This window comes from Sinocyclocheilus anshuiensis, unplaced genomic scaffold, assembly GCF_001515605.1.
Source record: "Sinocyclocheilus anshuiensis isolate Anshui unplaced genomic scaffold, SAMN03320099.WGS_v1.1 scaffold630, whole genome shotgun sequence".
Lineage (NCBI taxonomy): Eukaryota > Metazoa > Chordata > Actinopteri > Cypriniformes > Cyprinidae > Sinocyclocheilus > Sinocyclocheilus anshuiensis.
In genome coordinates this window covers 663,559-677,803 of record NW_015542353.1, presented here as the reverse complement: position 1 = coordinate 677,803, position 14,245 = coordinate 663,559, and the positions used below count along the sequence as shown (strand labels likewise).

The 14,245-nt window shown below is 36.7% G+C and overlaps 1 protein-coding gene across 3 annotated transcripts in view; it reads right to left on the bottom strand.

The window, feature by feature from the left end:
• Positions 1-408: 408 nt before the first annotated feature.
• The window catches only part of LOC107691579 (proprotein convertase subtilisin/kexin type 5-like), a 47,690-nt gene continuing 33,853 nt past the window's right edge, over positions 409-14,245 (bottom strand). The window contains exons 14-21 of one of the 3 annotated variants that reach the window (XM_016490244.1): positions 13,560-13,685; positions 13,369-13,471; positions 11,485-11,678; positions 11,314-11,398; positions 7,328-7,431; positions 4,323-4,461; positions 4,118-4,233; positions 409-1,949 (exon numbers count right to left, since the gene is read on the bottom strand). In XM_016490244.1, coding sequence (XP_016345730.1) covers positions 1,834-1,949; positions 4,118-4,233; positions 4,323-4,461; positions 7,328-7,431; positions 11,314-11,398; positions 11,485-11,678; positions 13,369-13,471; positions 13,560-13,685 — 983 coding nt within the window. In that variant the 3' untranslated portion in view covers positions 409-1,833. The remainder of the gene's footprint in view (positions 1,950-4,117; positions 4,234-4,322; positions 4,462-7,327; positions 7,432-11,313; positions 11,399-11,484; positions 11,679-13,368; positions 13,472-13,559; positions 13,686-14,245) is intronic. The other 2 variants (XM_016490245.1, XM_016490246.1) reach the window with 2 other exon arrangements.

Sequence of the window (14,245 nt, the reverse complement as noted above, 5' to 3'; positions counted from 1 at the left end):
CGCGGTCATGAGGGTCAGTGGATGAACCTGTGCTATGGTTTTGCTCACAGAGGTCTTGCTGAAACTCGTAGAGGTTCTCTGAGTGTGCTTTATTCAGAATATGCACAAACTGGCTTTGATCATTGTAGTCGTCATCATGCGTGAAACTGTGGAAAAATAAAGAACCGCCACTTCAACGCTCAGCATGTCGCTCCAAATTCTTCTCTTGGACCCAAAACGAAGAAAAAGGTACAAAAATTTGGCATCCATGCTTTGGTCACAAAATACTGACATGTATGATTTGCTGTTTATTACTGATCCCAGTCGTACCACCCTGACAGCTTCGGTCAACACACTCACATTCACACACACACATACAGACACACAGAGATAAAGGTAGGTTTGCATTCATAAATAAAAGACATAGAAATCCCCTTAACACTGCGCAAAAGCGGATTGGTCAAACATGTCCTTAATGAATGTAGAAGTCTAATTTGTGTTGTGTAGTACTATTAGTATAACTAAACATTTCACCTCGTTTCTGACCTTTATTAAAACGTAATATACTCCCCCCTCAAGCATTTTTTCCGTTTCCCAAGACACTGCAATAGGGACAAAGTAAATACGGCCAATATGATCAACTGAAAATCTAGACGATTCGAACTCACAAATATTTGTTGGAAATGTGAATTCAAAAACATTCTCTAATAACTCCATTATGTCAATAGCACCAGTTACGTATGTGAATCACAGACTTGTTACTTTCATAAAGACCTGGAATATTGAACTGGCCATTTCAAAGTTGAGCAGTTTAACTTTTCATTTCCAACATGAATCAATAAAATATAAATAGTTCTGGAGGGAAGCGGCTGAAACGGACACTGCGCTGTAAATAAAGTTCCTTTTTTCACATGAATCATTTAGGATCAATATTGTGGAGTTGTTTTTTGAAATGGCGAGATATAAAAATGCACGCTTAGGGATTTGTTTTAAAAATATACAATGGCCTGATGAGATCAAATGAATTAAACGGGTTTCAAACCTCATTTAGCTACCACAACTAAAACCTGTACTTCAACCCAGTCAACGATTCTTCAGGGATCACTTACTTAAGTTTAGGTTTCACGAAAACCTATTTTTCCACTTATGCAACGTTGATGAAACACAAAAACACACACACACGCACACACACATGCACACAAAAACAGGTATGAGATATGAGCCTGAGGTGAAGAATTTCTGAACAGTGAGACCACCTGACGTGACGCATTCATCTTATTTGCTCGGTGTTAGTACAATACTCATCGCTTCAGAAAGTACTTATTGTACCTTGTACCTCCAGAGTCAGCTATCGATTTGACCGCGGTCATGAGGGTCAGTGGATGAACCTGTGCTATGGTTTTGCTCACAGAGGTCTTGCTGAAACTCGTAGAGGTTCTCTGAGTGTGCTTTATTCAGAATATGCACAAACTGGCTTTGATCATTGTAGTCGTCATCATGCGTGAAACTGTGGAAAAATAAAGAACCGCCACTTCAACGCTCAGCATGTCGCTCCAAATTCTTCTCTTGGACCCAAAACGAAGAAAAAGGTACAAAAATTTGGCATCCATGCTTTGGTCACAAAATACTGACATGTATGATTTGCTGTTTATTACTGATCCCAGTCGTACCACCCTGACAGCTTCGGTCAACACACTCACATTCACACACACACATACAGACACACAGAGATAAAGGTAGGTTTGTTGTAGTTCTGGCATCGGGAAACCTCACGATGTAGTCCCATATTCGAGGTTCCTGACTGGAATATAAATTAGCGGAACGTGAGCGGCAAGTGGGGCCGGAAAAGTTCTTTCAGCTCTTAAGAGAACATGTTCTACAGCAGAGCTGCTGCAGAACCTTCCTCTGGCACAGATTGTTCTTTTTCACTAGCACACAGAAACTTCCCTCAGCCCACGATTCTTCATTTGCTTTCCAGAGAGCAGGAAGAGGAGAGAGGAGCAGAGAGACGGCACGTGATTGGGCGGTGGACAGGAAATGATGCAGATCAGGTCACAGTGAGAGATGGCGGGCAAATGTTTTGTTGGGTTTATTTTTTTTTTTATAATCCAGTTGATTGGTCGACGGAGGAGGATATCCAGGTGTGATTGGAATCCAGGATAAAAAGATTTGAAGGAAAGATCATCGGGAAGAAAAGGAGAACAAACATTTAGAAAGTGATAAAAAAAATCATTTTTACAGTGTGACAGGTTGACAGTGTAACTTTGATGTCATTTGCTAGAAAAAGCAGACTTTACGCTCCACTGTAAAAATGTAGTCCATATTGAACTCAAGGTTACCCAAATTCACATGTAGAGAATAAATTGGCCTGAAATATTTGGGCACATTTCACCTCAAAATCAGAAGAAAGTTTTCAAAAAATTATATTTTGCATAATATTTTCTGTGTTATTTGCACAATTTTTCTATTTATTTTATATTGCAAAGAATTTGTACATCATGGTGGTATTCATGTACTACCTTTTTGAAATATTTTTAAAGATTTTTTCCCATCAAAAAATTTATACTTTCATTCATCAAGGATGCATTAAATTGATCAAACACAACAGTAAAGACTATTATATTATTACCAAAATTCTATTTTAAATAAATGCTTTTGAACGTTCTATTCATTAAAGGGGTCATATGATGCTATTTTAAAGATCATTATTTTGTGTATTTGGTATAACAGAATATGTTGACATGCCGAGCCGTTTTAGGTAGGCGTGGTTGACTCTTAACTTTTATAAAGAATAACTCTTTGGATTTGAGACTTTAGTCTTTGCAACTTTACAGATCTTCTTTATGCACCAAGAGCTTGTAACACTCCAAAGAGAAAGGAAAAATTGAAATCGCATCATATGACCCCTTTAAAGTATGCTGAAAAAAAAAAAAACACGATTACCATAAAAATATTAGGCAGCACAGTTCCATGTATGAAATTTACAGTTACAATGAAAGAGTTACAATGAAAAATAAAAGAAAAATAGATTAAAAATAAATTAAGTTAACCGTGACCTTTCTATCTCACAAGACTTCTCCCAATTTTGAGTTTTTATCTCACAATTTTACATTTATTTGTCTTTCAGAATTCCAAAATATAAATTCAGAATTGCATGATATAAACTCAGAATTAAGAGATATAAACTCACATTTGCACAAAAAAAAAAAAATCACAATTACATACTTTTTTTAAATTCTGTCAGAAAGAATTAAAATTAATTTTGAGATGTAAACTATGAATTGAGAGAAAAAAAATGCAGAATTATTATTATTATTTTTTTTAAATTAGCTTCCATAGTTTCCAACATTGATAATAATAAATCTATACCCGACACACTCTGAGGAAGGCTGAAGGCCCAAATGCATCATTTTTAAAGTCTATTGAGATGGCCAGAATGTGAATAAAGGCTTTTTAGCTCTTTTGGACCAGAAGAAGTGCCTTGAATTCTTTATTTGTAATAGTTGTTTTAAACCCAACCAAAGAGGACCTTCTAGGATTACTTCACAAGGTCCTTAATCAGCAAGTAGCGCTTCAAGATCTTTTCTACAATAATAAATCTTTCTTAAGGCAGAAAATCAGCATTTGTGAAGTATAATATGACACTGAAGACTGGAATAATGGCTGCTGAAAATGTTGTTTTGCATCTCAGGAATAAATTTACATTTTAAAGTATATTCTAATAGAAAATATTTCTTTTAAATTGCAACTATGTTTTACAATATTAATTATACTGCATTTTTGATCAAATAAATGCAGCCTTGCTGGGCATAATCGACTTTTGCACTGACCCCAAACTTCAAGTAAACCAATCAAGTAAAACGTTCACGTGCAACACAATAAGAATTTGGGGTTAAATGTGCTTGCTTAAGGGAAAAAAAGGTATTTGCAAAATAGAATTTTCTTGTTATTTTGGGATGAAATGTAATCTGGACACATCTTTCCAACATCAGAAAAACTAAATAAACAGACCATGATTCAACCCCATGCAAAAACTAAATATTTTGTTTTAAAAGTTTCAGATCAGAAACTGGAAGAAAGAAAACACAAAATTAAGGAGCTAACCAAAAGCTAGCATTGATGAATCTACAGTACTCACCATCTTTGCAAATGGTGCTGACGACACACATGCCGTTTTCCAGGTTATAGCCGCTCACGCAGGTGCTGCAGTTCCTCTCACCCGGTCCTGCGCAGACATAGCAGGTAGGATCACACCTGCAGGCACAATCACAGCCGTGATGCATCGTTACCACTTTAAATGTAAACACTTACTCAGATGTCACGTTTAGCAGTGAAATACTGACTTTTGACAGGACTTCTGGACATCTCCGTTGTCTGTCGTTTGTTCTGCCAAGTAATATCCCACACTGCAGCTGGAGACGCAGCGCCACTCCTCAAAGTAATAGCCCAGAGCGCACTCATTACACGCTTCCATGCCAGTTCCTGAGCACAGGGAATACCATCATGTTCCCAAAAAGCCAGACCGCAAATAATTTGGAATACACTTTGGAATGTACACACAGAGACATTCTTCCGGAAAGGGTTTCCTCTGAGAATGCTTGGAAGCAACTGACACGAGTGTATTGATTACAAAAACACAAATAATTTTAAAAGGTACACAACATTATGGATGGGAGCTCATATTAAAAATAATTAATTCCCTGAGCTGTTGACATTTATATGGAAGCCCATTTCTGCCATATACAAACATAAATCAGTATGAGATACTAATTTAAAATTATGAGATAAAGTCAAAATGATGACATAAAAACTCTAGCATAAGTCAAAACTGACATACTAAGTCATAATTATGATAAAGTTATAACTGAAAAGTCAAAATGATGACAAAATTGACATTAAGTCACAGTTATGTGAAAAAGCTGAAATTAACATAAACTGTCAAAATTATAACATAAAAACTGTGACATAACTCAAAAGTATGACCCAAGTCAATTATGAAATAAAGTTGAAACTGACAAGTCAAAAAGTATGACAAAAACTATGAAATGAGTCAAAATTATGATTTTCTAGGTCATAATTAAGAGATTGACAAAATTGACAAAAACCCATAAATAATTATGAAATAAGTCAAAATCATAACACATAGGGCCAGTTTTAAACCGTCTTGGCATTAAAATAGTACTGTCAGGATTTTCTAAAGTGAAGAATTAGCGCTGAAAAGGCGTGGACACCTGACCTTATTGAATATGCATTTGTAGGAGTTTCCCCTTCAGACGCAAAATTTATGGGAGGAGAGTATTAAAATTAATCACGCAACGCGATTTACTAACATGTGCGCTCGTCAAATTACTGGTATTTGCGCCATTATTTAACGCCCTAAAAAAGCATGTCTTAAAGCAGGCGGTAATTTGCGCTGCTCTTGGTAGATTGCGCTGGTCATTATGGAAATGATCTGGCTGCGTCTGTGTTCTTTAATGTGCACATTGTTAGTAAATCACACGCAGAATTTTCCCCTCCCATCGGCGCTTTTAAAAGTGACGTGTCGCGTGGCCAAGTATGGTGACTTGCTCAAGGGCACCTCAGTCGTGGTATTGAAGGTGGGAGAGGGAATTTTATGGAATTGCGGTCCAGTGCTAATTTGCCCCGTTTAGTAAATCTGGCCCTAAATCATAGTTATGAGATTAACTATTATGACACTGTCAAAAATATCTTAATTTAGACTCAATGACAGTATATACATTTATTTTTTTATTTTCGTTTACAGTATATCAATTTAAATGTCTCATAATTATCTCATAATTTGGGTGTTTAATCTCAGAATAATTACAGAACCTCAGACACTTTGATATTCTGAGATGGACAATACACACATAGTTTACTTGGTATTAGTTCAAGTGTACTTGGATTGTAAGGGCTTATAGGGAATTTCCGTTTAGGTCAACTGGATGTTGTTCGACAAACCTAAATAGGGTGAGCCATGACCTTTGTTTATTGTAATGTTACTCTAGCTAATGTTCAACCAGCCTAAATAGTGTGAGCCTAACCTCTGTTTATTGTAATATTATTCTATCTAAGTGTACATGGGGAAACCATGGCATGACCATACCAAAGCTACTATCAGGGAAAATAATGTTGGTCGGCTTATATCTATAGTAGTGGTCGTGACCTCGGACTAGAAATAATGTTGCTTTATTCAAGTGTGTACAAATCTATGGGGGCTAAATAAAAGTACTTTTAGAATGAGCAAGCATAGGAGCGGCCGTCTAAATTATTAGTCAATTACCTCTGTCTAATAACCAAGACTGACGAGAATGTGTCCGTAAGACACGCTAACGGCCGAAGCGATATCTTTGAGCGATATGAGCACCCGAATGAACGAGTACAATAATATTAAAGAATTAATAGAATAATCAGATGTCTAGATAAATTATCCTATAAATGATCAATAATAACTGCCATTCTAACTCAAATGTGAGGTCATAATAAAATAGTCAGATTTGAATTTAACCTACATTTAATAACTGCGCACCGAAAAGACCAAACTTTTCCTTCATCCACCATTGGATACCTCCATTGGGCCAATCGTGTGGACCTTTCAACTTAGTACCTCATAATTTTGACTTTCTGTAACATAATTGTGACTTAATTTACCAAAGCATGAGCTTTTTTTCTTATTTGGTGAAAATGTGCTTCCTTGGATTGAGAGTCGACTCAAAAGCTCGTTTACAACGGTGTTTATTACTTTAATTACCAATCTATTACACATCCCAGAAGAACTTTAATTAATCGTAGTGACTTGAACCAGACAATCTTTTTGTGACCAGTGATTCCTTGAGAATTATGAGTGAGTCGTTACAATAAAGATTGAAAATCTGTTGTTAAAATCTGGGGCAGAATCTGAGCTAGCAACAGTAATTGTGCTGGATAAACTATATTCAGAAGCAAAGCACTGGTTGTTCTGTAAAGCCTTAGTAATTGGCTGCCATTTCTGGACACTGGAGAGAACAGTGCTGACGTAATAGTCTCAGAAGGCACTTCACAGTCTTGCCAAGTCTTGAACTTCAAAATGACATCAGACAGTGCATCTTTTTTTGTGCCCAGGATGATTATATACTCTTCATTTTTGGATGCAAATTGCAAACTAAAAGGTGCGTATATGCATTACCAAAAAATTATAAATAAATAAAACAAAAAGGAATAGCCAATCAGTATTCTCTCCAAAAGAATATAGAAAACAACTACTGGAAGTTATATTTTATAAATGGCTTTTAAGCAAAAGATCATAATCAAAGCCTACTGCAAACCTAAATGGAAAATAAAGTACCGTAAATACAGGTAAAGTGTTTACCTGCACAGGTGGCACAAGTCGAGTGGCACTTTTCACATGCTCGTCGGTGCCCATTATAATAGGTGCCAGGTTCACAGCTCAGCTGACACTTATTCCCCTGTAGACTAGCAGAAAGACAGAGGTAAAGAAAGTGGGAGAGACAGAATGGAAGAGGGAATTATTCAAAGGGTTCAATGCTGAGACTGAGCCACAAGACACAAAGTTATTTCCAGGTTTGGGGAGTAACGGAATACATGTAACGGCGTTATGTAATCAGGATACAAAAATCTAGTAACTGTAATCCGTTACAGTTATATCAAAAAACAAAGTAGTCAGATTACAGTTACATTTTGTAAAAAGTGGGAATACTACCAGGATTACATTTGTTTAATTTAAAATTAAATAAATTGAGTATTTTGACATAACGCTATATATTTAGCGCTGCTTCATCATAGTTCCTGGTAGAGCCCTGCACGGGCCTCAAATATAGGCCTTAGCCCGGCCTGTGTCCGACATCTTATCAGAATTACCGGCCCGAGCCCGTCTTTTTTTCCCCTACTGTTTCAGCTATTAAAATTGTTCAGTTTTGTATGTAATGGTAAAGTGATTATATTTAGTTTCGTTTTTTTATTAAGTTAATTTATAAAAACATTTGGAGCATTTTTTGTTCGTTACAAGTTTTTGTTTTTTAAAGTAATAAACAAGCGGCCAGCGGCAGACAGTGAGCTGATCATAGCCTATGTTTGATCAATTTAGCCTTCTCAAACTTAGACTTGCCTAAAATAAAGTCTATAGATATAAAACAGTTCAAGCATATAACAATGTTTAAACGTTAAACCTAGATAAATGTGCGCTGTATCCAATAGTTTGTGCGGAGAGTGCAAGCTAAAGTGCGCTTTGCAGGACATGGAGGCGCCAGCGCGATCACTTGCAATTTTTCAGTGGATACAGCGTAATTTTTGCTCATAAAAGTAAGAGTAATACATCATTTGGAACTGTAAAGGGTCTACTTTTATTTGTGTTCACTCACAATATCTCTTTCATTATAATCATAATCTGTAAAGATGCACTTCTCTCTAAAGGCGCATCTAATGAGATGGCGAGTCAGGATCGACAATTTCATCCTTGCGACACAGACTCAGAAAACACTAGTTTATTAGTAAATAATTCAAATATCTTCTTACTATTTCCCCCGGACACATTCATGGTAATTACTTTTGCGGCAAGCTTTAGCCTATTGCGTGCATTTGAACGCAGATCTCTTCAGCTGCGCTGACGGCACGCTCGCTCTGCTGCGGGACACTAAACACCGTCGAGCCGCTCTTGACAGTCGCAGTAGCACGGTCTCGTGTTGTTTCCACCAGCGTGGCAAATTTTTTTTCTTCACTAATTGATGGATGTCTAAAATATAAAAATAAAGAGAAACCTAAAACAGGCCCGAGGCCTGGCCCGCGTCTGAACTATGATGTGAAAATTGGCCCGAAGCTCGGCCCAAGGGGTGTGCAAAAGTCGGGGCCCGGGCTGAAATGCAGGGCTCTAGTTCCTGGTTCTGTTGACACATGTTGACTCACGTGAGCCGCCTGCTGGTGCGTGCGCAAATAACACCCGTCTACAATTATTCTCCTCAAACGTGGGATGAATTAATTACGATGCTTCCTGCTGGGAAAAACGTTTTCATGTCTGGAAATTTCACAGTTATTTTGTTTTCAAAGAGGATAAAGGAAATAACATAGTTGTACAGCGTAAGCTATGCATGAAGACTCTTGCTTTAACAAAGGCTACTCAACCAACTTGAACATTTGCAGGTACGAATCCGACAAGCATGGAAATCATCATGTTAGCTAAAATTTAGTGTTTGTTGGTGATCTAAAATTCCATGGTGTGCATGACTGCAGTTGTAAGTTTTCTATCAGAAAATGAGCCTGAAAATGTAGAAATTAACATGAGAGTCCCCACAACCCGGATCAGTCAATGAAATAAAGAAAGATAGCATTTCACGCGCATTTCGACATGTAGGCTTATTTTAAAATAGACCAATATGTATATGGTGTACATTTTTTTATGTTGTGTATAAACTAGGCCTATATTTATTTTTACTTGTACATGTTAAAGAAATAAAAAAAAAATAATAAAAATAAAACTGTAATACTAAACTGTATAGCCACCTTTTATATAAATATACGGGCTGTAATATCTAGATGGTGAAACAAGACACGATTTTTAATAGTTTCAAATAGTTTTTACTATAGTTTTTATTAGTTTTAATTTTAAAGTCATAGTTAAATAAAAGTAGGCTACTTAGATATAGCTTTCTTGACTTATTTACATATGTAACTTGAAGTAATCCAAAAGTAATCAGATTAAATTACTTTTATATTGTGGTACTTGGATTACGTTAGTGAATACTTTTTTAATTAAGTAATTTGTAACTGTAACGGAATACATTTAAAAAGTAACCCTCCCAACCCTGGTTATTTCTTACACACTTATGCTTCACGTCACGGTTTAAAAACTGTGAGATGAGCCTCCATAGGGGCCGCCAGAGCATATCAGGGGAAAAGAATAGTGAATTTACAAAGTAAAAACCCATGAAAATGAATATTATCATTGTTGGTGTGCAAAATAATAATGGTGACAGCAGGTGGAGCTAAAAAACAAAATATTTAGGCATTGGCTCTCATCCAGGGGCCCAGGACCCACTAGGGGCATCAGCAAACTTCCAAGAGGGCCACAAGATGACTTAAAATTATTTTAAATAAGACAAAACAAGCAATAAAATAAGCTAAAACCTTAACAAAAATCAAGACTGTAAACTGGCTTTATATTTTTGATTTCATGTACAACTGCCATTTCAAGAACCAGGATTCCTGAGGTCTTGGAAAACCTTCATTTATGAGGACATTTGAAAAGTTTGATTAATACATTTATAAAATAAAAAGTATTTTCTCTAGTTATGTCAAGCTCAAAAATATTTTATTATATTTTGGGTAGAAACTGCTATTTGTGAGTAAATAATAATAATAATAATAATCCTTTAAATCGCAAATGACTGGAACAATCATGCAAATGAAATGGTGTCAAAATGTAAACACTGAAGAAAATTCAGTTATCATTTTACTGAATTATTTTTAAAAATCCCTTATGGAATTTTCATGTGGCTTAGACTTTTATTCATTTTTATTCATTGTTTTTTTATTAATTTGACTAAATGAACATATTCAATTGCCAGTTTCAACATTTCAAAAATAAATGGTTGCTAAAATAACACCTATAATATGTGAGGAAATACCTCTCAAAATGCTTGGTGTACAGCTGTTTTTTAATCTCAATTTTTAGAAAATAGTGCTAGTTTTTTTCCCATAGGAAAGGGCTACCGTCTAAACTCATACCATCTAGACTAATAAAGTTTCCCCAAAACAACAATGAATGACTAGCCATATGAATAATTACAAAGACTGTAATTGCAACCTTAAACAGAGAGAAACTGCGGGCAGAAAAATTCATCTCATCTGCGCTCTTGCCTTGCCATCCTGTTTCATTTCTTCCTTGGTCTAAACAAGTCTAAAAAGATCAACAACGACGGATTAAAGTCCGAATAAGTGGGCGAAAAAACCTTTACGTATATTCAGGGAAAATTTCAAAACCATTCACAGAACAGCTGCTGCGCATTACACCAGATTTTTTGCCATGACCTGTTTTTTCTTTTCTCTCTCTGTTTTTTCCACCTCTTTATCGAACGTCAGAGAGGAGTAGGAAAAGCCCAAGCAAAATCGCTCACTAGAGACAGTCTTTCAACATACATCTGAACCCAAGAGCTACACAGTGTGTAACAGGATGTTTCCAGTGATAATTCAGCGTTTAGCCAGCGTGGCTTTATTTCGACAGCTCAACGTATACCGTAGGAAAGTATCAGTAATGTTAGTCCATGATTCTGACTGTATTTCACATACTGGCCCAAAAAAAACATGTAGGAGGTGGAATACTGTATTTGCTATGGGCTGAATTACCTGAGACCGGTCTGGCATTCTGTGCAGATGTTTGCAGAAGTGCATTTCTTGCAATTCTCTCTGCATTTCCGGCACATGGTGGAGTCTGCGAGAGAACAGCCACATGAGGTCTCAAATTCAACAGCCAATCAGTATGTGGGGTTTTCTGGAGCGAGATGAAGTGTGACTTGCCCAGGTCCAGGTAGAAGCCGCCAGAACAGGAGCTGACGCACTTGTTTCCTCCCTCCACGAGGTACAGACCCGGGCGGCAGGCTGAGCACTGATCGCTGCGGCTGCCCATGCAAGACTCGCAGAGCGGAGAGCACTTCTTACAGCGCTTCTTATCGTCCCGGAAAAAGCCAGTCGGACACTCAGGTACACACATCCTGAGAGACAGACGGACGGAGGTGGAAAGAGAAACAGAGAGAGACAGACACAGACAGGAAGAGCCACATGAGACCAGAAAAATCAACATCTGGCAGCCGTAAGGAAAGACTTTCACCAGGAAACAAAGGCAAAAGTCAGGGTCTGAGAAAGCCATCAGCTCCAGATGTGAGCACGGCTTGTGTAACTGGGATGCCGGAGAACACAAAATCTATAAATGTAATCATGACACGTGCACACACACACACACACGGTGTCTGGATAGATGTGAGATGTTAGCAGGGGCACGCAGACACACAACTGTTGTCAGCATGTGCTTTGGTGTTTTTATAGGAGTTCATTAATCTTTTAACTCCAAGTCAAATTATTTTCAATAATAATAAAAAGAAAAAGAGTACTTTCAGTAATACAACCTTTCTGTAAATACATTAAAAACTTTCTCAATGCTTTAGTAGCTCTAATTATGTTACGCAATACACACGCTTCATGCTGGGGTCTTCGCTCTGTAGGGAGTATATTTTGCAATAATGACTGACTGGCTGTATATTACCCAGTTCATTATAAGGTTACATACCAGACAAATGAATACATTGATATTTAATACTGGTTTGAGTTTCACACGAAAGTTGAAACAAATGTACAAAGCTCTTAGAAATGTACTCATGTATTCATGCTGCTCTCATGCACTACTGTTCAAAAGTTTGGGGTCAGTAAGATTCTCTTTTCTCATTCATTTCATCAAAAAAAAGAAAAAAAAGAAACAGTAATATTCTGAAATATTATTACAATTTAAAATAACTGTTTTCTATTGTAATATATTTTAAAATGTAATTTATTCCTGTGATGCAAAGCTGAATTTTCAGCATCAGTACTCCAGTCTTCAGTGTTACATGATCCTTCAGAAATAATGATGATTTGATTTCTTATGATCATCAATGTTGAAAACAGTTGTGCTGCTTTATATTTTTGTGGAAACGGTGATACAATTCAATATCACCGTTCAAAAGAACAGCATTTCTTTGAAAAGGAAATATTTTGTAACATTTTAAATGTTATAAGCATTATAAATGTCACTTATAATGAATTTAATGCATCTTTGCTAAATAAAAGTATTATTGTAATATAAAAATTGTACTACCCCCAAACATTTGAAAAGTAGTTTATATTTCACATACAAAGTTCAAATTTAATGACTAAAAATGTCTTAACACATCTTATCATGTAAATAAATATTGATTAAATATATGTTCCAGTTTAAGAATATTTTAAGCATACAACATTTTTTTTTTTACAAATGTTATTTAATTATTTACAAATATCATTATTAAATTAATTCTAGTTCAATCTGAACTAACCTTGTCATGTCATAAAAAATATGGAATTTAATATCAGATATTTTAAGACACCTATTGACCTCTAAACATGGATATGTGAAATCATTTCATTTTTTATTTTTGTTTCATGCAAATGTGTGCACATTGGTTCTACCACATGAGATGCATTTTTTATATTTGCTTGCTTGTATCAGTTAATGCATCCAGAAAAAAAAAAACAATGGGCATCATGTTATATATAAAAAAGTTTATAAGTAGTAGTTTATATTACAAAAAAAACACACACACACACACACACACACACACACCAATCAAGTATAGTTATTAAGATGTACTGATGTTATGAAAAGCTGTGTACCTGGTGTTGTTCTTGAACTTGAGGAAATAGTGGAGGCAAGTGATGCATTGCTGGGGCCCTGGACCCTCACAGCCGTTCTCACCACACTCAGGGTGGCACGAGCCTTATGTGAGAAAATAGAAACTGATCAGTTTTCACAGTGAAGGAATACCACAATACTCAGTGATGCACAATATAATTAGAGTACTTACCCACATACTCCTCACTGTACTCGTCATCAGGCTGAGGCTCCGCCAGTGACCGGGGCTTGTCACTGCGGAACGAGTACGGATGCACAGAGGTGCCATAAAGTACCAGAGACCACTCTTTCAGCTTGCCTGAAATGAATCACAAGTCAGTCGATGTGCAATAAAATTAAACCCTCATTTATATCCTTCAGTATCCCCGCATATGCCTTCCTTCTCTTTAAGATCGCTGAGGGATAATCATGGTCAAAATAAACACTTCTTCCTTCAAAACGCACTTCCATTTTTTTCCATGCTGTAAACAGCACCTGCTCTTTCACTCTGTGCTCTAAAAAACAGAGCACCAGTGATCTAGGTGGTGTGTCGCGGGGAGGCTGTTGGAGCAAGCGCTCTATGGCAGCGCTGTATACCAAGATCCGTGTCCGTTAACGGCAGTCCCAACTCCGATTTTATAAGGGCCGTCACAAACTCGATTACTTCCCTCAGATCCCTCCAGGATTCTGTATATGCGGAGGTTATTCTGTCTCGAGCGAGCTTCTAAATCGATGAACTTTGCTTGCATCTCACTTTGTTTCTCCAACAAGTCAATGAGTGCATCACCTGCCGCTCCGTTCCATTCCTCAATATCGGCTATACGTTGTTCTGTTAACACGATTGCAATGTGACACTGATTTTATACAATAGTAGTTCAA